Raw genomic sequence first — 22,836 nt, 5'->3', positions numbered from 1 at the left:
GCCTCCTCTCACTGGTCTTATTGTTAGGAATAAATATCAGATGCACGATTTGCATTACATTTATTTACATTTATATTGTGATTTACATTGCATGTTAAATATTGTTCAATATTGTGAGTCCTCCTGAACCCATTAAGACATTTCATATTAAACATCCTGACATTCTGATGTTATCTAACTCCTGGGCTTATGTTCTGTTGATTTTATATCAGGTGAAGCACCTTGTGATTTGTATCTTGAAAGACAACATAAATTTACTTTACTTGCATATTTGCTTAACATTGCTGTGCTGAGGAGAGACTGAGAACGGTGCCTCATGGTGAAATGCTGTCCGCTATTTCCACAACTTAAAGCAGCATAGTTTAGTCTTTGATTCCAAGCCTCCCCCACCCCATCAAATGGTTTTGTTTTTGTCTCTGCTTTGAAACACCAACAGCCCCCAGAATGGAGCACAAGTTATGCAGAACCTCTGTGGATTAAGTGAATGCAAACTCTAAAAGCAAGATGTCTGACGTTCAACAGAAAGTACTGCTGTAGTATTTCCAAAGATGTTGTGTATTTTTCTATCCAGGTATGTATTTTACTATATTAGCAGTAGGAATGTTTCTGGTGACTAATTTCTTAGGGCGTTTTCACACCTGTTTACTCTGGTCTCAATTGGTTAATGAATTTGTAAACTTGTACTTCCCCCCTGGTTAGGTTTGTTTTCAGATACAGAAAAATCCAGGTCAACTCCAAGTGGATTTGGGAGGAGTTTTTTGAGGCCATGGAAGAAGACTTTCGGACTGCCTTAAAGCGATTCTGGCAAACAGTCAGGTGACCCAGGAGAGGGTAAGCAGCAACCACAGTGAATAGTACAGCTGTCGTGCCATGGCAGTTATCCCCGACAGAATTTGTGTCCATGCGTTCAGGCTGAATCTGCCACAATTTGTTCCCTGGTGTTCAAATCATGGAAAAACGTGGTTTGAGAACGTGGTATACTGAGTTTAAATGAATCGAGTTTACACAGACGTGATTATTCTGTTATCAGGCAACGACACTTATCACTTATCTTGGTTGGAATGGAGGCGGAGTCAACTGGATCCCCTCTCCTTGTCCAGCAACAAGGAGCGAGCTCCAGACGCAGGGGAAACTGATCTACCTTTGCAGGACACCTGCCTGAGTCCTGTGTTTTTGTCCTGCTCCAGACTTCGGGTCTGGTGCACAAGAAAAAAAGTCGTGAATATGCAATCATAGAATAATGCAAGCGGGGTCACTTGCAGGTCACCAAATACTGTTCATTATCTGCTGTAAATATCTGGACTCTGTTGTTAGTTCAGGATAGAATAGTTTTATTATAAAAGTCATTCTTGGCAAAATGATATAAAAGTAAACACACATGTACTGTATTGTCACAAGCATTCACTCACCCATCCAAATCATTGAATTCAGGTGTTCCAGTCACTTCCATGGCCACAGGTGTATAAAATCAAGCACCTCGGCATGCAGACTGCTTCTACAAACATTTGTGAAAAAAATATCTCACTCTCAGAAGCTCAGTGAATTCCAGTGTGACACCGTAACAGGATGCAACCCGTGCAACAAGTCCAGTCATCAAGTTATCTTGCTGCCAAATGTTCCACAGTCAGCTATTAGTGGTATTATAAAAAAGTGGACGTGATTGGGAATGACAGCAACTCAGCCACAAAGTGGTAACAGTCCCGGTCTCCCTTCAGGGTTTCCACAAATTCCAAATAATTACCAAACGTTCATGTGAAATAAAGGCTGCTCACCACTCCATATCCACAGGTCCTCCAAGCAAAACCTGAGCACAGGGAGAAGCGGGTTAGACAATGGATTACGGCGAGGAGCTGGGAAACACTAACTATAGCAGTGCAAATATCCAGCAAAGACTGGAACTCACTTCTTTAAGAAGCTGCTTCAACAGGTCAACACACGCGGGTGTGTGATTACCAACAGCTGTGTGGAGACCAGAAGACAGGAACCATGACTGCGTCCTGCTAACACACAAAGACCAGCACACCTGTACACACACAAGAGGTAAAAGTGCTTGCTTCACAGTCAATGAGTTGACTGTCACTTTTTTAGCAATCCTCTTTAAAAACCTGTGTGAGTGATACAAAAAACAAACAAATAAATTAAACAAAAACTGCAAATCTCATAATTCAAAAGAGGACATATTGAAGGATTTGTAATGATGTAGTATTATTGATGCCTATATTCTGTCAGCAGCCAAGATCTATTGCAAACTATCAAAAGATGGATTCAGGGTTACCTGATCCAGCACTAACCATAAACTTTATCAAAAATGAAAATTTAAGCCTAATTTTAAAAGTGGGTGTCTGTCTCCCAAATCCAAACTGGAAGCTGGTTTCACAGAAGAGAGGCCTGCCTCCCTTTCTATTTTAAACATCCTAGAAACCACAAGTAAACCAGCAGCCTGACTGCAACATGCTCTCTTGGGGTGATACTACAGTACTATGGTAATACTACGGTACATGTGGTCTTAAAGCATACAACAATAAAAATGTTAAAGAAAAAATACTTCACAGTTCAATTTGCTGTGAACTTAATGAGTTTAAAAAATAAACTGTGGCATGTGTGAAAGCTTGTGCAAATTTTTACATAAAATCTCAGAATTCTGTAAGTTCCTTAATGTGGCATTTGACAACTATTTAAGACTTGTAGCTAACCCATCTTTTGCTTTTGCTTTCTGTGGAGTTATGTGTGCAAGTCCAAATACTATTCATCCTTATCTGATGAAATAAGATAATTTCATCAGATTAGTCGAGGTGGTTATCTGTAAATACCAGGACTTTGTTCTTAGTCTATTTTTATGTTTTGTTTTTTAGTTTATGATAGAATGCTTTTATTGTATCATGGAAGTTCTAGTAACTTTAGCATTTATTTTTGATGGTCAGGGTGAGCAGCTAGGGAAATGTCCTGACTGAGATATGAAAATGTGTGTGTGTGTGTGTGTGTGTGTGTGTGTGTGTGTGTGTGTGTGTGTGTGTGTGTTGCCCTCACCGTTGTCAGTGTCTGCATTTGGGTCCTCATGTTGTAATTCTTCATAGAAACTGAAAAGCATAATGACATAATAGTGCTGACATTTAAACCAAAGTGAGAAAACAACACATTTATTTATAAATATGTCTTAATAGTTTGTTATTTTCTTATTTACTTTAAATTGTCCTGTCAAAATGAAAGCGAGGATCCTTCTGTGTGGAGGGACGTTGTTCTCTTTATGTTAGATTAACTCATCTGTTTTACTTTTCCTTTCGTAGCTCTGACCTGTCCTGTTTAATTGTTCATGACCTTGATAAGGCTTTTTACCATGCAATAAATATATAACTACATAAAATAAAGAGTCACGTTCTCCTGAATGTGCCAAGAGGAAATGGCTGTTCAACAGTTAAACAATTATGAATATATTTGGAATTTGATTTTTTCAGGCTTATATTTAATGTTATTGTTTATGGTGGAGAGTTTTGGTCTATCTGACCAATGATATCACACCAGCAGTAAAAACACCCACTCAGGCAGCTATAAAAGAAACCATCCTACATAAGGAAGCTTCAGCAGCTCCTCATCATACTGTGAGACTTAAAGCTTCAACATGATCTTGCTCCTCTTCTTGTTTGGTCTGGCTCTGGGTGCTCCTTCTGAGTCTCCTTCTGATGACAATGAAGTGAAGCAACAACCTGGTAACCGTCACATTTTCTAGCTCTTATTTTCCCTTATTTACTTTTACCTTTATTTGTGGTTATTATGTTAGCAAAAGATCATTTTATGTGGATATTTGTTTACCTTATGCTCCTCTTCTTTGTAACTGTGAATGAGGGAAAAGCTTTTGCTGAATGCATTTGACCAGTTGCATTATTTCAACTGTGCAGCCATGATTCTCTGCAGCACATAAAATAAAACAGTTACTTGTTTCAATACCAGCAGAGCATTTTCACCTCTGTTTCTGTGACTCTGAGAAAAAAATCTCTTTTTCTCAACTTTTTAACAGTTTCATCTAGCCCTGAATTCTGTTTTCCTTTCAGGTGAACGGAAATTTCAACTGCAACGTGGAGCCTGTCCCATGTTCTGGTGGAGCTTCAACGACCGCTGCTACAAATATGTCGCCACCCGCATGGCCTGGGCTGATGCAGAGGTCTACTGTTTGTCACAGGGAGCCAACCTGGTGTCCATCCGCAATACAGAGGAACAGAGTTTTGTGAAAAACCTGATCCAGAACTTTGACCATGCAGAGGGACTCACCTGGATTGGACTCAGTGACAAGCATAAAGAAGGCACCTGGATGTGGTCCGATGGTTGTCCACTGCGTTTTGTCTACTGGAGTCCAGCACAACCAGATAATCAGGGAGGAAATGAACACTGTGTTCACACCAATGTAGTATCAGATAAAAAATGGAATGACTACACGTGTGCTACCAATTTACCTTATGTTTGTGCAACACGCATTACCTGTCCTTAGAAGCACCGAACCTTCTGTTCCTGCTAGTACAATGCTACAATACAGATGTGAATGTACACTGTAATCTGTCTTTTTTGTGTCTGTGCAAAAGTTATTAAATTTCACTCACCTTGATTTTCATGAATACAGAATCATCCACTGGTAGCTCTGATGGTGGATCACACGGAATATTTACTCATTGTTTTAATCTCACATCCAATGTTAATATAATGAGGAAAGAGGAAAGAAACACCCAACATCTATATTAAACTTTTTAAAAATTGTTTTGCTGATAAAGCCTTATTAAAATAAAATACAGTCAAACTAACAATAAATTACTTATACAGTGACTCTAACCAGAAAGCGCCAAAGAAAGAGTTCAGCCAGTCTAAATAAGAGATGTTGCTTTTGTCACAGTCCTGGGTCAGTGACCCAGTGCTACTATTATTATCTTTAAGTTTTATCTTGGTTTATTACTACCAGTGTTTTGGTTTCAGTTTTGTATTTTGAGCTCTCCAGTTCTTCTTGGGATGTGACTTCTAGCTCTTAGGTTTTGGTTCACATGCTTCTTCTGTTCCTTGTCTAGTCTGTGGCTGTGTCTCAGTTCAGGGGCTGCATTCTTGCATTTGAAGGCTGATTACGTCACAGCGACGTGACAAAGGCTGTCCAAATTCGAAGGCTGCTCCAAATGCGGCCAACAAATGCATCCCCCTTTTCCCCAGATTTGAAGGATGGGTCGGGTGTATCCTTCATGGCCCAACCTGGCTTTTTATAAATAATGGATTTGTATTAATGTTGATGTTTGAAGTCTGAACACTCCAAGTGCACATGTTTCTAACGTTTGCATTAAAATGTACTTTTTCAGAGCCAAATGTTCCAGTTGAGTTCTGTTAGATCTGCTGTAGAGTTATGATAAAGAGCTGCACATAAAAATAAAAAGGAACACACAGTTATCATCTGTGCATGAAATCACTCACTTCTAAAGACACACTTACTCTTTGTTGTCATTTATACTTCCCAGTTTGAAGTAAGTATGTGTTTAGAGCACAGGATGATCAGATTAAGAGGATATAAATTCACTCTTCAGGGTGAGACTACATGCTTTTGATGTAATTTTAATTTACTGTTTAACATTTAGCTAATTATTGATTTCAATCCAAGCTAAAATGCTGCTACAGACAAGTCACCAGTTAGCAAACTGACTGTTCGGCATACAGATATATTTAACTAAAGACGGCCAACATTAGCTGGTTCACCAAGACAAGACAATATCAGTTGTGATTTTAAATATCAACTCGTGCATGACACAGACATTAAAACACACATACGCACAATTAAGATGTAGCCATGTTTTTTAGCCAGTTGACGTGATGAGGATCAACCTAAACTCCAATTCTGTAATGGAGAAAATCAACACAAGCCAGTTTCAGCAGCTACTTTCAGTAGCCATTGTTACAGTTGTGTGTGTGTTAAGGCTTGTAGACTAATTTTCTAATACTGTTAACGTGTAAGGAAATTGCTATATTTATTATTTACTTGAAACTGAATATCAGATTCCTGATGAAGGCTCTTAGGGTCCTGTTGATCTGTATAGTTCTAGGCATTCCAGGATCCATGTGCGGGGCAATGAGTCGTAGTCTTTCTTGTAGTCAATCCATGTGGTGCCCATGTTGGTCAGTCTGGCTTCATAAAGCTTCAACATGATCTTGCTCCTCTTTTTATTCGGCCTGTCTCTGGGTGCTCCTCTCGAGTCTCCAGCTGATGACAATGAAGTGGAGCAACAACTTTGTAACTGAGGAAAAGAGCCTAAATATAATATAATATAATATAATATAATATAATATAATATAATATAATATAATATAATATAATATAATATAATATAATATAATATAATATAATAATAAATAAATGTCTGTGAGATGGCTATGAGTACTTTTTACTCTAGTGCACTGTAAAATCTAATATTGTGTTTAATTAAAAATATTAAATAGGCTGATAGGCAATTTTTTATCAATTTGTTATTAGAACTAGATTTAAATAAGTTACCAGTACTTTTTATGCAAAAACGCTGAGAAACTCAATTTATTTGAGTTTTCTTAACTTAGAAAAACTAAGTAAGCTGGAAGTTTTGCTTCTCATGGATTATTGATTAAAAGTATTGACACAATCATCACCTCTTGTTTCTGAAACTATGTTCTGGGATAAAACTAAACTTCCCTGAATAAGTGAGGGTTAACAAATTAAATCAGAGTTAAAATTAGAGTTCAACTTTAAGACTACGCTCTTTATGTTGAAATATCAATTTGCTGTTCAGCACTTAACAGTCATTTGAAGTCAAAATAAAATGTTGCTACACAGGCATCAGTTAGCATATGTATATCATAAAGATACATCATAAAGATATATTTACCTAGTAAGCTAAAATTAAACGAGAGGCTGTGTACAAATTAACTGTCATCAAGATCTTGTGATATTCATTTTCAGTATTAACTTTTGTTTTTAAATCCTTTTACTCACTTGTAAAATTTTAAATAACTTGGTGCCCAGTTACCTAACAGACCTTCTCGACGTGTATAGCCCCAAGAGAGCGCCTAACCAACTGCTTTTAGTGCAACAAAGGCCCCGACCAAAGACCAGAGGGGACCGAGCTTTTGCAATGGCCGCACCCAAACTCTGGAATAATCTTCCTATCTTTGTCCGCATGTCAGATTCCATTCAGTCGTTTAAATCACGCTTTAAAACTCACCGGTTCCATCTAGCTTTGGAAGGAAATTAGTTTGGACTTCCACCTGTTCTGCAGTTGTGCTGTGTAACTGTAACTATATCTGGTTTTAATTGTTTTTAACTGGTTTTGTTGCTTTTGTTGTAATCTGCTTTGCTACCTTGTGTGAAGCACTTTGATGGACACTGTCCTTTTTAAATGTGCTATATAACTAAAATATTGATATTGAATATTGATTTTACATGACACAGAAATTCAACCACACTTGACAATTGTTTAACAGTGAGTTTGATGTTGACATCATGGCCATGTTTTTGGCCAGTTGAATGACGCTGAGTGAAGATTGAGTTAGTGTTATGATGATGATCTGCTGTCAAATTTTGCAATCAAAAGAAAACATGTTGGTATTTTAATACCCAATATTATGAGCATGCTTTTTGAACATGAATTTCACAATTCATCAAAGGACATTATGGTTTTTGTAATTCTAATATTTTTGAAGGTGCCTATGGTAAGTATCTCATTAACATTTAGTTTGTTCTGGATTGAAAAAAAATCATAATCTTGTTCCTCGTTTTCTTTCTGTGTTTCCTTCAGCTGACCATGGAGCTAAACTGCTACGTGGAAACTGTCCCACATTCTGGTACAGCTTCAATGGCCGCTGCTACAAATATGTTTCTGCAAGCATGGCCTGGGCTGATGCAGAGCACCACTGTGTGTTTGGAGGAACATCAGTTTGTGAAAGTCCTGATCAGCAACTTTGACCCCACTGAAGGATACACCTGGATTGGACTCACAGATCTCCATAAAGAAGGAGGCTGGATGTGGTCTGATGGTAGTCCAGTGGATTTCACCTATTGGACTTCAAATCAGCCAGACAAAATGGGAGGAAATGAACACTGTGTTCATAAAAACTTTGGTATGAAGTGGATTGACAATCGATGTTCTGAAAGTTTTCCCTTTGTCTGTGCAACTCGCTGTTCTCAGTAACTGAGATTCTTACATATTAAAGAACTAGTAACAGATCATGATCAATTAGAATGGTTACACATTTTGTGATTACTTACATATTCAAAGTAACTAGGTATGTTGAAATTAATGAAATTAACAGTAACTCTGAGTGTACATAGCCTGTCACGTAACATGCAAACAAATTTGTATGTGTAAAAAATGACACCTGTTCTAACCTACATCTGTACAAAGATGACCGAGGCTGCTCTTGGTTAACTAAAAAAGGAAGAGTATGAAGATATTTCAGTTGAGCTGATTCCAATAAAATGAACTCTGTCAACAAGTGGATCTTTGTGTGTTTGTGTGAGGGAGTGATCAGTGGTTGTTTTGGCACAGGGTGCAGCAATATGATACCCTGATAAGTGCTATTAATAACTACTGATCAGTACTACTACAATTTGTAGTCATGATAATTAATCCTTTACAATAGCAGAGAACTTTTATTGTCTCACTTCCAGGAACGTTAAACACGCAGAAAGGGTAAACAGTCAAAATCAACATTTAAAGCCATACCATGATGATAATGCTATTGAGAAAAATCTACTTATTGGCAGCTCCAGAGGTCACTTATTATTTTTCCGCATTATAACAAAATCTGAGCTATAAACTCTAGTTTAGTTGTCTAGTTGTGGCTGCGTTGTGGTCACTAAGGACAGGGCTGAGTTTGATGAACCTGCTTCCAGGATAAAGAACCAAAAAAGAGCTGGTTGATGTGATGACGCCCATCTCCTCCTTTTGATGTCAAATTCTGTAATGGAGAGGAAACTAAAAGGAGCCTAGAAGCCTACATGGTTGCAACAGTGTTTTGTCACTGTTATAAAAGTATTGTTCTTAAAGCAACATAGTTAAAAACCTACAGTGTAAGATGATGATTATGATTCTTATTACTTCCCGTTCTGATGCTGGGTTTAAATTCACCAAGTTATCTTGACAATGTCTACATGCCTAAATATACACAGGTGCCGCCATATGATTGGCTGATTATTTGTCTTAATGAGAAGTTGAACAGCTGACCCTAATACAATCTAATACAATCTAAAATGTCAAAAAAGAGCAATAACTTCCCCCTCCCATCCAATCAGATTTTACTTTGTCACTTCTTGATTCAAAAGGAACATTTTATTCTGTCAAAATATTACAGAAAATAAATTTGCTTATAGTTTTATCACATGTCACAGGAAGCTTATATTTTTGATACTGAATGCAGGTGGTAGATTCAGGGACACAACAAGTGCATTTGGCCAATGATATCACAGCAGCAATGCAAGCAGCCTTTCTGAAAGCTATAGAGCCTAAAGAACTCAAATATAATCTTCTTTCAGTGTTTGGTTTGGCTTCTTGAGATGAACTTGAACTTTCCCTGTTTCTTCAAATGCACTTAAGAAACAAGCTGAGTCAGTGAAAGAGAGTCAAATAAGACAGAGTAAATAATTTGTTTATTTATTTATTTATTCCTCAATAACTCAATCATGATGTCATGAGTCACTTGGACATTGTGGACATCCACGGTTACCACTTCATGCATAATGCACCTTATATGTGCATGTATATGTGTATATATATGTATTTTTAGTAAGTATGGTGTATGTGTGTTTGTACATCTGTGTGTGCATGTACATGTCTATACTTGTTGATACCTATAGACAGCTATTTCTCACATAGTAATAGTAGTAGGACAATAGTGGAAATTTATTACTTGCATATTTCCACAAATCTATATCCATAACACACTCTGGGTATGTGTGTACATAGAACCTCAGCTACTGTTGAATACATTATATTATCTTATTTATTTTGTATTTCTTGACTTTATATTCTGGTATACTCTTTGTATTCTTCTGTTATCTGTACATGAGCGCTGGCAACGCACAAATTTATGATCAATAAAGTTTTATCTTTTCTTATCTTATCTTATTTAATGTCTTAATTGCTTATACTATAGCAACTGACATAATAAATAAAACAATGTGTGGGGCAACAGGAAGAGACCTACATTATCTTATTTGAAAATATTAAGGAAGAAAAATTTTACACTCTGTTTTCTTTTCTTGATTCATTATAGGATATTACAAAAAAAAAAAATCTAATTCTATTCCTTTAGTATTTTAGGTGTAAATTAAGCATTATATTATACATGTATTCAATGCGCTTAAAGCATACAATCTGCAAAGACCAAAGGCATAACGTCCTGTAGGCCCACAGGTTAAGGTGGTTCGAACAATTATGGCAGGTTGTTCAGCAAAGCAGCCCCAGGCTACCAACACCATGTTGGACTGTGGGTATAATGTTCTTTCTATGAAATGCTGGGTTAGTTTTATCCCAGTTTTATTTGCTCTTTCTGGAGGCTCAGTGGTATATAAAACAAAATCCTCCCTTCTAGTTTCTCTTCATTGTTTCAAGTTGATCAGTCCCTTTAAAACATCACAAAAATTGTGATGTACTTTTTAGTAGTGCTGGATTTTAATGTATGTGGTGCAAGTTCCATTACAGAGGCTGCATGCATGTCTTACACACACCCTTCAACACACACCACTGGATATATTTGCTATCTGAGTTTGCAGTAACAAAATCTTTTTTGTTGAAGCTTCTTGAAGTCTCACAGGAGATTGTAGAGAGGTTTTTGTAAAAGGTTTTGTAAGCGTGACCTGAGACAATTCTATGTAATCAGGACAAGTGTCATAATTTCTGGCTATAATAAAAACTACAGTTGTTCTTGTACTGATATTCAGATGCAGACACAAAGGTCACACTCGTGAAACTTCAGTCATTGCACACAATAACTCATGTTTATATAGCATTTCCCACACAAAGGCAATTCAAAGCATTTTACAGAATACAATAAAACAATTAAAGGTAACATCAAAGGAGCTCTTTTAAGTCAATCTGTAATTTGACAGAACGTAATAGTAAAAAACACAGTATGTTGTGACTTCCATCCGCAAATAAAGCCGCTGCCAGTTGAGTTGTTTTTTGTTTGTTTGAAAAGTTTGCAAAAGAAACCCATTCACCCAACCTCCCTGTCATATACGCCAGTGTCAGGTAAATAACATGCGACCACACCCCCATGCAACCACCTGAGGTGCAGGAAAATCTGAACACCTGTGTCACCATAACAAATAAACAAAACATAGATATTCACTTTGGCTCTTACACAGTACAAGCTGTTTTTTAATAATAATGATAATAATAATGATAAATGTTATTTATAAAACGCCTTTCAAGACACCCAAGGACACTTTACAATAGGATAAAACACATAACGAACACATTGAGGGCGATTGTGGCTCAAGAGTTGGGAGTTCGTCTTGTAATCGGAAGGTTGCCGATTCGGATATTCTCGGTCATTGTGTCCTTGGGCAAGACACTTCACCTACTGTTGATGGCCAGGGCTGATGGCACAATATGGCAGCCTTGCTTCTTGCACAGGTCAGCTGTGGCTACAACTGTAGCTTGTCTCCACCAGTGTGTGAATTTGAGAGTGAATGAATAGTGGAGTTGTAAAGCGCTTTATGAATGCAATCCATTATTATTATGGAAAAATGACAAAACGAAGAACAATAAAACAAAAGAACAAGATAAAATTAGTGTTTCTAAGTTTTTCTAAATGTAGTTGTTTTAGTCTCTTTGCACTGGCTCCCAGTCTGTTTTACAAGAGCTTTATTGGCATTTCTCCATTTGGAATCTGCCCAAAGAAACACAATCACCATACTCAGTAACTACTTTCAAGATGTAGTTTTATGGGAGAACCTTTCCTGAGTTTCCCTTTGAATGTCCTCATCACTTTTTTGTACACTCATTTGTTTTTATCTGTTTTTATTGCCTTTGACAACATTTTATCTGTCTTCCTTTAAACTTGATGATTTTATGACATGATTGACGGTTGGGTTTGCTGCCCTTGTGAATTACTTTTTAGCACTGACCTGGAAAAATGCTTAATAAACATTATTTAGACTATTTTATGTTCACTTACAAAAACACATAGTGGCCAGCTTTTGTATGTCTATCTATAAAACATGCCTGTTTTATTAGAAATAGCATAGGACTACAGAGGAGTCGAAATTTTCTACTAATATTTGAAAGGAATTTATATTTACGGATCCGTGAAGCCGACAGTGTGTCTCAAAATCTCAAGTGCACATGTGATGTGATCTGTTTAGCAGTCGATATGTGCACTGTGTTTAATGACCTGAGAACAAACAGGCCTTGAAGTTTCTCAAAATTTTCATGTTCAGGAACTGTGGAATTGAACTTCAAAACTTGTGTGTAACTCCTCAGTTTTTGATATAGACACTCATACAGAGGCCATGTTGTCTTTTTTATTGTTAACCATGAAATGAGTTCACTAATTGTCATCACTAAAGAAATGCTTCCTCCTTTTAATTGCCAGTTGCAGTTTATTTTTATCCACCTTTCTGATTGACTATGATGTGTTTATACAAACAGATAAAAACATATTATTACACTTTAACATGTACAAGCCAGAAAGCTTAAATATTTGTTGCTGAGGGCAGAAAAGAAGCAGGTCGGAGAGATGATGGTCACAAGTTTTATTTGCTGTTAAATTCTGAAATGAAGGGAAACCATTCAGATGCTCTATTTAGCGTCTCATAGGCCTTTATTGCCTAAGTCTATTTAAATGGTGAAGCACAAAAGTCACAATTCATGTTTGATATTTTATTTATCAGTTGTCCATAGAAAGTGTTTTTCTCTTTCACTAAAATTGAATTTTGACAGATTCTTACTGCAGCACAAACCTCCTATAGCATGTTTAAAAACAACAAATTAAACAAAATGAATATATTTGAAATACAATATTACTACCTTAAAGTAAATCCTGCCCATAGAGTGAGATGCCTTGATGGGGGTTTGTTATCTCAGAATTTGCACTTGGTGACCTCCAAGTCAACCATGAACAGTCATCTCTGCTACGTTTCTTTTCAATTTTTTTTAATTGACACTAAGCTGGCCTGCTATAATCAGTTTATTTCTGTGCTGTTATAAAAACGAAAACAGTGTAGAGTTTTTTGCCTCATGTACAGGAAAAGCTCAGATACTTTTATTTCCCCTTACTGGTATACATGTTCAATGATTTTCTGATAAGAAATTATATTTTTATAATATAATAAAAATACAATTGTCTGACTTTTATTGAGTATCAAGCAAATTTATTTGGCCTCCTATGATGTTCTCTGACCTTTGTCTAGACAATGACCAATGATATCTCAGTGATCAGTGAAAACAACCTCTCAGGCAGCTATAAAAGAAACCAGCCCCAAATCTCTGCAGAGACCTGAACATCCTGTAGGAAGAAGCTTCAGCAGTGTAGTTTAGCACTAAGCTCTGTGAGCCCTTAATTTAGTAAGGCCTATATATATATATGAACTGTCATATAAAAGCAATACAATAGTCACTTTTAGTGACACAGACATGTAAACACAAATCTGAATTATTCAGAGTTGTAACTAACTATTTAGTTTTTGTCAGAAGGGCTGGTCAGTTTGAAGTGTGCTAGTGGAAAAAGGGGTAAAAGTGAAAGTTTTTGAAGATTTGACTGATTCCATCATGTTCACTGTTCAGAAACACTTTCAGAGGCATAGAAAAGAAGGAAACCTGCCATCTGGTCTCAAATTTAGGATCTCGGCAGTACAGATCAGTTTAGTTTCTATCACTGATAAAATTCATGATCTTGTTCTTCTTCTTGTTCCTGTCTTCTTCAGAAAACCAGCGATTCAAGTAACTGTCCCCCGTTCTGGTGGTACTTCAACAACCGTTGCTATAAGTATGTAGCTACACCAATGAGCTGGGCTAATGCAGAGATCCACTGTTTGTCACAGGGAGCCAACCTGGTGTCCATCCACACCAGTGATGAAGAGAGTTTTGTCAGATCCCTGATCGGGAACTCTGACCCTACTCAGAGACCCGCCTGGATTGGACTCAGTGATGTTCACATCGAGGGCAGATGGATGTGGTCTGATGGCTCTGTGGTGCACTTTTCTAACTGGCTTGCAGGCGAGCCAAACAACCTGGGAAAAAACGAACACTGTGTGCAAAACAACTTTGGTCCTGTTAAGAAGTGGAATGACGAACCATGCTCTCGTGGTTATCCCTCTGTTTGCGTAAAACGCAATGCTTGTGTTTAGAAACTAAGACACTAATTCAACATTAGAGAGTTAACCTGATGTTATGTTGGCATGTAGCGTCCCTCCACAATAAAATTTAGCAATGTTAATATTGATATATCCTAATGAATATGTTTGTTAATTAAACATATTAAAAGTACAGAAGTGCAAGGCTGGAGTAATGAAATTTAAGGACTCTGTAATACTATATTAAACAGGTATTTTCATCATGCATTTGTTTGTTTGTTTGTTTTTCTGGATAACTTTAAATCAATAACATGAAAGTGTTGCACAGCAATAGCCAGTTAGCATCTCTTTTATTTCATGATTATTATTTTGGTTTCTTTCTTATTTAAATGCAAGAAGAATTCTTTCAAATAAGGAGCTCGAGGACTTCCTGGGCTGTTTAAGTGGGCCAGAGTAGAACAGAACAGCAAATCAGTGCACAGAGGACATTAGAGCCAGTGTCTCTAACACACCCTGCTGTCAAAATATGATCAAAGTAACCAGTGCATAACAGAGTGGTCAGATTCCAAACACACATATTTGTCTGCACAATCAGCTCAATGAGACTTAAATGGACTGGTACTTTTTTAGCACCTTTCTACTCAGTTGAGCTCTCAAAGTACCTTCTACTCCAAAGCTTCAAATACAGCAGCAACTTTGTAATGTGATTTATTTTTGCTGTGACAGCAGAATACTACTACAAGTGTTTTAGGGTTCAGCCATGTAGAAGAGCACTCCTGAGAGGAAAAGATGTTTGTGGTTTGAATTTTCACAGCTGGAATGTAAGTACCTGTTATTTACTTTGTGGCCACTTGAGGGCAGCAGAAGAAAAAGTCAGTGTGATGCTGCTGATGTCAGACGATTGATTAACAGGTGACTTATCAATACTTTAAGATGCATTATGATGAGTTGTTTTAAGCATGTGTGCATGACAAATAACACGTTAGATACTCTGTACTAGTCATATATCTGTTAAATAGTAGTGACATATTATCTTGGAATAATTTATATGTTGAAATTAAAAAAAAAAAAAAATCTACCTTCACATGTTACAATTTATGTGATACTCCCAGGTGATTGAAAGGCTGTGTGTTCATCTTTAAGATCCTGACCCCACCTGGGCAGTGCAGATCAGTCCTGTCAGTGACAGAAAGCATGATCTTGTTCATCTTCTGTTTAGTCTGGCTCTAGCAGCTTTGTCTATGTGAGAGACAGGAAGTGAGATACAGCTTGGTGAAGGTTCTGGTTCTGATACAACTTCAGTGTCTGCTCAGTACTCTGGTGCTTGTCTAACCACAGCCATGACCAGGGCTAATTCAGATGTTGTTAAGGATAACAATATTGAGAAGAAATGAAATGATGCCATGTGTTCTGATATTTTCCTTTTATTTGTGGAACCAACATAGTGCTAGAAACAGAGATACCTGCATATTCAATAATCTGTTCACCTGTGACATGCTCACATCCATGGTCCTCCACATTAGATCCCAGTGTACATTTTTATGTTTCTGTGAACTGTTTCTGTTACTTCCTGTTTACACCACCAAGTCTGTGTCCTCTTTCCTCTGTCCATAAGATACACCAAACACCTTTTTGACATTTTTTCTTTCCACTGAAGTCCCTCCAATACAGGGCACACAATCACTTCATTCAACTAAATAATGATTAGACATCTGAGATTTATGTAACCAGATGTAAACTTGAATGTTTGACTTTTAAAATATGAAACAATTTGATAATATATGTTTAAATCTGTTTGTGTTTAGGTGTAAAAATAAAACTGAAACTTTTTGGGGGGGAAATCCTTTTATAAATGTTAGTACCTTGATTGTCAAAAATGTGCAAAGAGTAATTGATAAAGTCCTTCTGAGATTCAAGTTTAAAGTTTTATTTTGTCATATACAGGTAACAATGGCACATCATTACTGGCAATGAAATTTTTAGGCTCAGAGCCCTCTCAAACTTGCACATAAGGTAGCATTTATAAAGTAAACTATAAAAATAAGGAAATACATATCAATAAGAAAGAGTAGAATAAATAAATACAGATTACCAGCAAAGAAAAGTGGGCCACTGTAGTGCTGAGGTAATGATATATACATGTACAGCGTGTACAGTAATTGTGCCTTCCTCATACAATGCTGTCTGTAGAGGTCCTGGATGGCTGGCATTTCAAATATTTACTCCTTATGCTTTTGAAGTAGAATTTTTAATTTATTATTTAACATTTAGGTAAACAGTGATTTAAATGTGAGCTAAAATGCAGCTACACACAGGTCACAAGTTAGCAAAACTAACTGTTTGCAAATATCATATCAATTGTCATACAAAGGCCCTGTATTAGTCATTTTAAATATTAACTTGTACATGACCGAGACATGAAAACACACACCTCAGTGAATTCTTCAGGGATTTAACAATTAAGATGTAACCATGTTTTGTAGCCAGTTGAGGGCAGCAGTAGATTAAGTGAGTGTGACGAAGATCAACCTGCTCTTAAACGCTGTAATGGAGGAAATCAACACAAGCATATTTTGCTTTACGAGCCATCGTTAAAGTTTTGGATTTTTTTAACAAAACACACAGTGTGTGTGTGGGGTTTTTTTTGTAGACTATTCTTCTAACTCTTAACAGACTGCTAACATATAAGCAAAAGGCTATATTTGTTATTTATTTGTAGTAAACTGAAATAAAAACACATTACTACAAAAAAATCTATTCTAAGATTCATGTGACACATGACTGTTAAGTTAGGTAGAACTTCAAGTGACATGAAGTTCTTGCTGACCTGTTTATCATCTTTGTAGCTGTGCAAAAGCAAAAGCTTTATTCAATTTCATATTATGACAACTACAACAACCACTCTGAAGTTTATAAACAAAAACAAGACACTGGGTGTCAATTTAGGGATCTACAGTTCTCAGCTAACACTCTTTGACTCTGAAAGTGAGTCAAAGGAGTCAGGCTGACTCATGAAGTTCAAGTACACTTCTAGTTTAACATTTGAGAACAGCAGCGCAGCACTGACCTGTTCTTCTGCTGACTGTGTCAATATGACTCATAAACTGAGACAGATTATCTCCAGGAACAGCTGAACAATAGAAGACAATAAATAATCACTACAAGCACATCTGTTCAGCTGTTTTCAGACACTAGAGAGTGACTTGTATTAGCATGTGTACATCATGAAATCTGTTGCTTTAGTACTTATAGTTAGTCAGCTTGTTTGGCCAACCAGTTAATGTTAGGTAGCTATATCTGATTTTATGATTCCACTGGCTGTAGCTCAGGCGGTAGAGCAGGTCGTCCAGTTTTCGGAAGGTTGGTGGTTCGATCCCTGGCTCCTCCAGTATGCCAAGTATCCTTGGGCAAGACACTAACCCCGAGTTGCTCTCTGATGCATCCATCGGAATGTGAATGTGTGTGAATGTAGTTAGAAAGCACTATGTGCATGTTGTATAGAGTGCTTTGAGTACTCCAGGAGAGTAGAAAAGCACTATATAAGAATCAGTCTATTTACCATTCACTACTACTCTCACACTTCCAAACTAATGACTGGCTACATGCTTGAACATTATCGGTGTTTAATGTGGCTGCTATTTTATCAAATTAAGTAAACTGGCCTGTCTGAGCTACCATAGGGCGAGATGCAGGGTACACCCTGGACAGATTGCCAGTCTGACAAAGGACATGTTATTAGCAGTACAAGAATAAAGATTTTACCATTAATAGAAAATTTAACATTAGCTGCACTAGGTAGTTAGTTATAGGTGCAAAAACTCCAAGTGCTGAGAGGTAGGAGGGAATTAACATGTTATTAACATTCAGTCTGGTCTTATTGAGCAACAATGCAAACAGCTCTCCCAGTCCCCACAGACTATGAAGTTTTTAAAGTGTGGAAGCAACAGATTATTAACAACCAGGTCAAATTTATGGGAAACTGCATGATCTGGCAGGGACCATCTGAATGCCCTCCCCGGCTTTCTTAAGACTGACAATGAATAAATAAATAAACAATAAATAATAAACAAACGATTTGTGAAATTTGTTACGTAGATTTCTTACCAGGAATTTTACTAATAACATATGGATTGCAAAATTTTAAAATGCAGTAAATTATCTGCTGTGAACCACTTGTTGTTGTGGATTAAACAAACAAACAAAAAACCCCAATGTAAATACTGGACATTTCTTGTAAATCACTGCAGTAATTTTAAGACCAAAAGGAACTTTTACACACAGGTAAGAGAGTCCAGAGCATCACAGCAGATTCTTTCAATCCATTCGAACAGCTCCAACTCCCCACAGAAAGCCATCCACTTCCACACCTCGGCCCAAATATCACTGTCTGTGCCCTGCTATGATTTAAACACTTTTGGAAGAAATTGACAGAAGGTATTTACATGACACTGTTATGAAAAAAAATCTTCTTTGTACTTTAGGACAACATTACATTTTTTCAGTGCTTTATCATTTTAGTGCTTGTTGTTCAGCTAACGCCATCATTTGCATTACATTTAAACTATCGTCACAGCTAGTGACAAAATAAAGACCTTCCCTCTACATATAGGAAGCAACTGCCATCTCTACCTGTCTGTGAAACTTTCTCAGTAAATGGCATTGGTGTGTTTTGTCCTTTAATAAAATTAATAAAAGAAGATTTATTTCTGATTGCAATCCAGAGTATATTAATAAAACTGGTCTTAAGATATCTGCAAACTTTGTGACATCATGTTGAATTTATAATAAAGTGTAACTTTAAGGATTAGGGTTAGGGCAGCCCTGGCATCGATTCTGTTCATAATTTTTATGGACAGAATTTCTGGGCACAGCCAAGTGGCCGACACTTTCACTTGGGTCTCAGACTCTCATCTCTGCTTTTCATGGATGATGCGCTTTTGTTGGATTCATCGGGTGATGGCCTCCAACTCGCACTGGAACGGTTTGCAGCCAAGTGTGAACCAGTGGAAATGAGAATCAGCACCTCCAAATCTTAGGCCATGGTCCTCAACCGGAAAAGGGTAGAGTGCTGTTGTCCTCTAGCCCTGTAAACCCTGTGTTAGAGAATAAAATTAGTATTAATGTCATGTTAAGTGGGTCTAACTCTTGGCTCCACCTGGAGCCTGCATCCACACCACAATTACCAACCTACAGTTGTTTGCAATTACTTGCAAACAACTGTAGGGTCATAGGAGTAATAAGGCATCCAACACCACAGACACAAGTGTGCCATGTGCAGTTTATTTCCCCAAATCATTAAAAACACTACTGTTGCCATAATTTCCCCAAATCATGGATCATCCCATCTGTTTAATCAAAACTACTGTAACCAGTGACTTTTCTTAAGTAATGTCACTCACTTGTTTTCACACTATGAGCTCAACAGTGATATGATAATGAGCCCAACACTAAGATGTTCTGTAATCACTACACAACCTGCTTCATTTCACTCATGTCTGCCTGTGTGATGCCGAATCCTCCACAAAGACCCTCAGAAAAAAAAAACATTAGCAGCGGAGCTTCCGGAGGTCAGGTCTGGATCAACAGATTCCAGAGGTGCTGCTGTAAATCATGTGGTCAGCCCTCCTTTTCTGTGAAAGGAGTAATACTGATTTTAACACAGTATGTATTAAAATTTTCCCACTGTACTGTGTTACTATAACCAACAAGCAGCCAGTAAAACACAGTTTCCTCCACACAAAATCAGTAACACAGAAAAGTGGCAGCTAAAGGGTCAAGTCGGCAAGGCCCGCCCACACTCATGTGGACTTCCAGTCTCTGCCGTCCTCCTGCTCCTGCAAAACAAGCAAACAAAAACACATACATCCACATTTTTTTCACTGTTTGGGGTGGATTAGGCATTAGAAGTGACTAATCCTAAAATAGTTACCGTCTTCTCAATTTCAAGTCAGTCACACTTGCTCCACATCATCAGTCCAGTCACAGTCCATTCATATGCATTAATACCAATGACATGCATTTGTACCAATCATTGCTGACAGTGGAAAACCGCGCACTAATTTAAGTATCTACTGACAGCAATATTACGTCATTCCAAAAATAAAAACAATTCTTATCGCTTTTGAAATGGATTGAATCGCTCGCTATACAATCCTTTTAAACACAGGATTTACCATCTAATATGGTCAGCGTCCTAGGTAGATGTACTTTTCCTAAGCCATTGTAATCTGGAGAAGCTCACCTTGTATTTGCTCTCAGTAAAGTATTTTATAGCACTTTTACTCCCAATCTTGCAGGCCTGCTTTTAAATCATCAACACACAAAATATCACCCCCAGAGGGATAATACCTGGCAGGTTTTTTCCTAAGTGCACTGTTGCAAAAAAACACAAAACATATTAGGCGTTGTTCAGGACATGTCTAAATATACAGGGAGTGCAGAATTATTAGGCAAATGAGTATTTTGTCCACATCATCCTCTTCATGCATGTTGTCTTACTCCAAGCTGTATAGGCTCGAAAGCCTACTACCAATTAAGCATATTAGGTGATGTGCATCTCTGTAATGAGAAGGGGTGTGGTCTAATGACATCAACACCGTATATCAGGTGTGCATAATTATTAGGCAACTTCCTTTCCTTTGGCAAAATGGGTCAAAAGAAGGACTTGACAGGCTCAGAAAAGTCAAAAATAGTGAGATATCTTGCAGAGGGATGCAGCAGTCTCAAAATTGCAAAGCTTCTGAAGCGTGATCATCGAACAATCAAGCGTTTCATTCAAAATAGTCAACAGGGTCGCAAGAAGCGTGTGGAAAAACCAAGGCGCAAAATAACTGCCCATGAACTGAGAAAAGTCAAGCGTGCAGCTGCCAAGATGCCACTTGCCACCAGTTTGGCCATATTTCAGAGCTGCAACATCACTGGAGTGCCCAAAAGCACAAGGTGTGCAATACTCAGAGACATGGCCAAGGTAAGAAAGGCTGAAAGACGACCACCACTGAACAAGACACACAAGCTGAAACGTCAAGACTGGGCCAAGAAATATCTCAAGACTGATTTTTCTAAGGTTTTATGGACTGATGAAATGAGAGTGAGTCTTGATGGGCCAGATGGATGGGCCCGTGGCTGGATTGGTAAAGGGCAGAGAGCTCCAGTCCGACTCAGACGCCAGCAAGGTGGAGGTGGAGTACTGGTTTGGGCTGGTATCATCAAAGATGAGCTTGTGGGGCCTTTTCGGGTTGAGGATGGAGTCAAGCTCAACTCCCAGTCCTACTGCCAGTTTCTGGAAGACACCTTCTTCAAGCAGTGGTACAGGAAGAAGTCTGCATCCTTCAAGAAAAACATGATTTTCATGCAGGACAATGCTCCATCACACGCGTCCAAGTACTCCACAGCGTGGCTGGCAAGAAAGGGTATAAAAGAAGAAAAACTAATGACATGGCCACCTTGTTCACCTGATCTGGACCCCATTGAGAACCTGTGGTCCATCATCAAATGTGAGATTTACAAGGAGGGAAAACAGTACACCTCTCTGAACAGTGTCTGGGAGGCTGTGGTTGCTGCTGCACGCAATGTTGATGGTGAACAGATCAAAACACTGACAGAATCCATGGATGGCAGGCTTTTGAGTGTCCTTGCAAAGAAAGGTGGCTATATTGGTCGCTGATTTGTTTTTGTTTTGTTTTTGAATGTCAGAAATGTATATTTGTGAATGTGGAGATGTTATATTGGTTTCACTGGTAAAAATAAATAATTGAAATGGGTATATATTTGTTTTTTGTTAAGTTGCCTAATAATTATGCACAGTAATAGTCACCTGCACACACAGATATCCCCCTAAAATAGCTAAAACTAAAAACTACTTCCAAAAACATTCAGCTTTGATATTAATGAGTTTTTTGGGTTCATTGAGAACATGGTTGTTGTTCAATAATAAAATTATTCCTCAAAAATACAACTTGCCTAATAATTCTGCACTCCCTGTATATGAAAAAATAAACCTGTGTTTCTCTTACAAAAAGAAAACAACCCTAACCTAACTGGCAGAATCAGCCTGGTACTAAAACAAAAAAACCCCTAATCTGCCAGAAATCACAGGAAAAGTTTTGCTTTCTGGTGACACAACATGCTGTAGGGATTAGAGCCTGCCATGCAGTGCTGCAGTCACTGCTTCTGTTCATGTTCCCCACATCATATTTACTGGTTGCCCACAAGTGCTCCAGAATATCACACAATTCTGGAAAGTCTGGGGCCAACCAACATAGATCCACGTGCTAAATACACCGAGAAATTTTCCCCCTTTTTTATTAGCAGCTGCACAGTTCACGCAACACTAATGTTTACCATTAAATGCTTCCTAAAAACTTCATGGCAGTGTTTCATCACTGGAATGTGAATTTCTTCCCCAGGCCTGTGCTTTTTACACTCGTTTTTCATTTTCACAGACCCAATCATTTCATTTAGCTTTTCACCCTTTGTTTGTTTTTTTCTCCAAAAGTAAACGTGTAACATGTCATCATGTATTTCACAAAACAAGTTTGTTTTTATGTAATCAGAGG

At 37.7% G+C, this 22,836-nt stretch overlaps 2 protein-coding genes across 2 annotated transcripts; both read left to right on the top strand.

Moving 5' to 3' along the window:
- Positions 1-3,591: 3,591 nt before the first annotated feature.
- On the top strand, positions 3,592-4,990 carry LOC146362760 (lactose-binding lectin l-2-like). Its single transcript, XM_084919369.1, has 2 exons — positions 3,592-3,704; positions 4,047-4,990. The coding sequence occupies exons 1-2, from the start codon at positions 3,617-3,619 to the stop codon at positions 4,478-4,480; spliced, it is 522 nt and encodes a 173-aa protein (XP_084775495.1). The 5' UTR covers positions 3,592-3,616; the 3' UTR covers positions 4,481-4,990.
- Positions 4,991-13,875: 8,885 nt separating this feature from the next.
- LOC146362759 (lactose-binding lectin l-2-like) lies at positions 13,876-14,335 on the top strand. Its single transcript, XM_084918959.1, is given in 2 exon segments — positions 13,876-13,928; positions 13,930-14,335. Coding segments are annotated over 2 exon segments (459 nt in total).
- Positions 14,336-22,836: the final 8,501 nt, after the last annotated feature.

The sequence above is a fragment of the Perissodus microlepis genome, chromosome 22, assembly GCF_051167445.1.
Source record: "Perissodus microlepis isolate ML-2025 ecotype Zambia chromosome 22, ASM5116744v1, whole genome shotgun sequence".
NCBI classification, from domain to species: Eukaryota; Metazoa; Chordata; class Actinopteri; order Cichliformes; family Cichlidae; genus Perissodus; species Perissodus microlepis.
Note: the sequence above shows the minus strand (reverse complement) of the source record. Positions and strands in the feature narration are given on the sequence as shown.

Excerpts from the sequence above, each read along its gene's own strand:
- LOC146362760 (XM_084919369.1), top strand. The coding sequence starts at position 3,617 with ATGATCTTGCTCCTCTTCTTGTTTGGTCTGGCTCTGGGTGCTCCTTCT. Across the intron at positions 3,705-4,046 it reads TGAAGTGAAGCAACAACCTG|GTGAACGGAAATTTCAACTG; the intron begins GTAACCGTCACA and ends TTTTCCTTTCAG.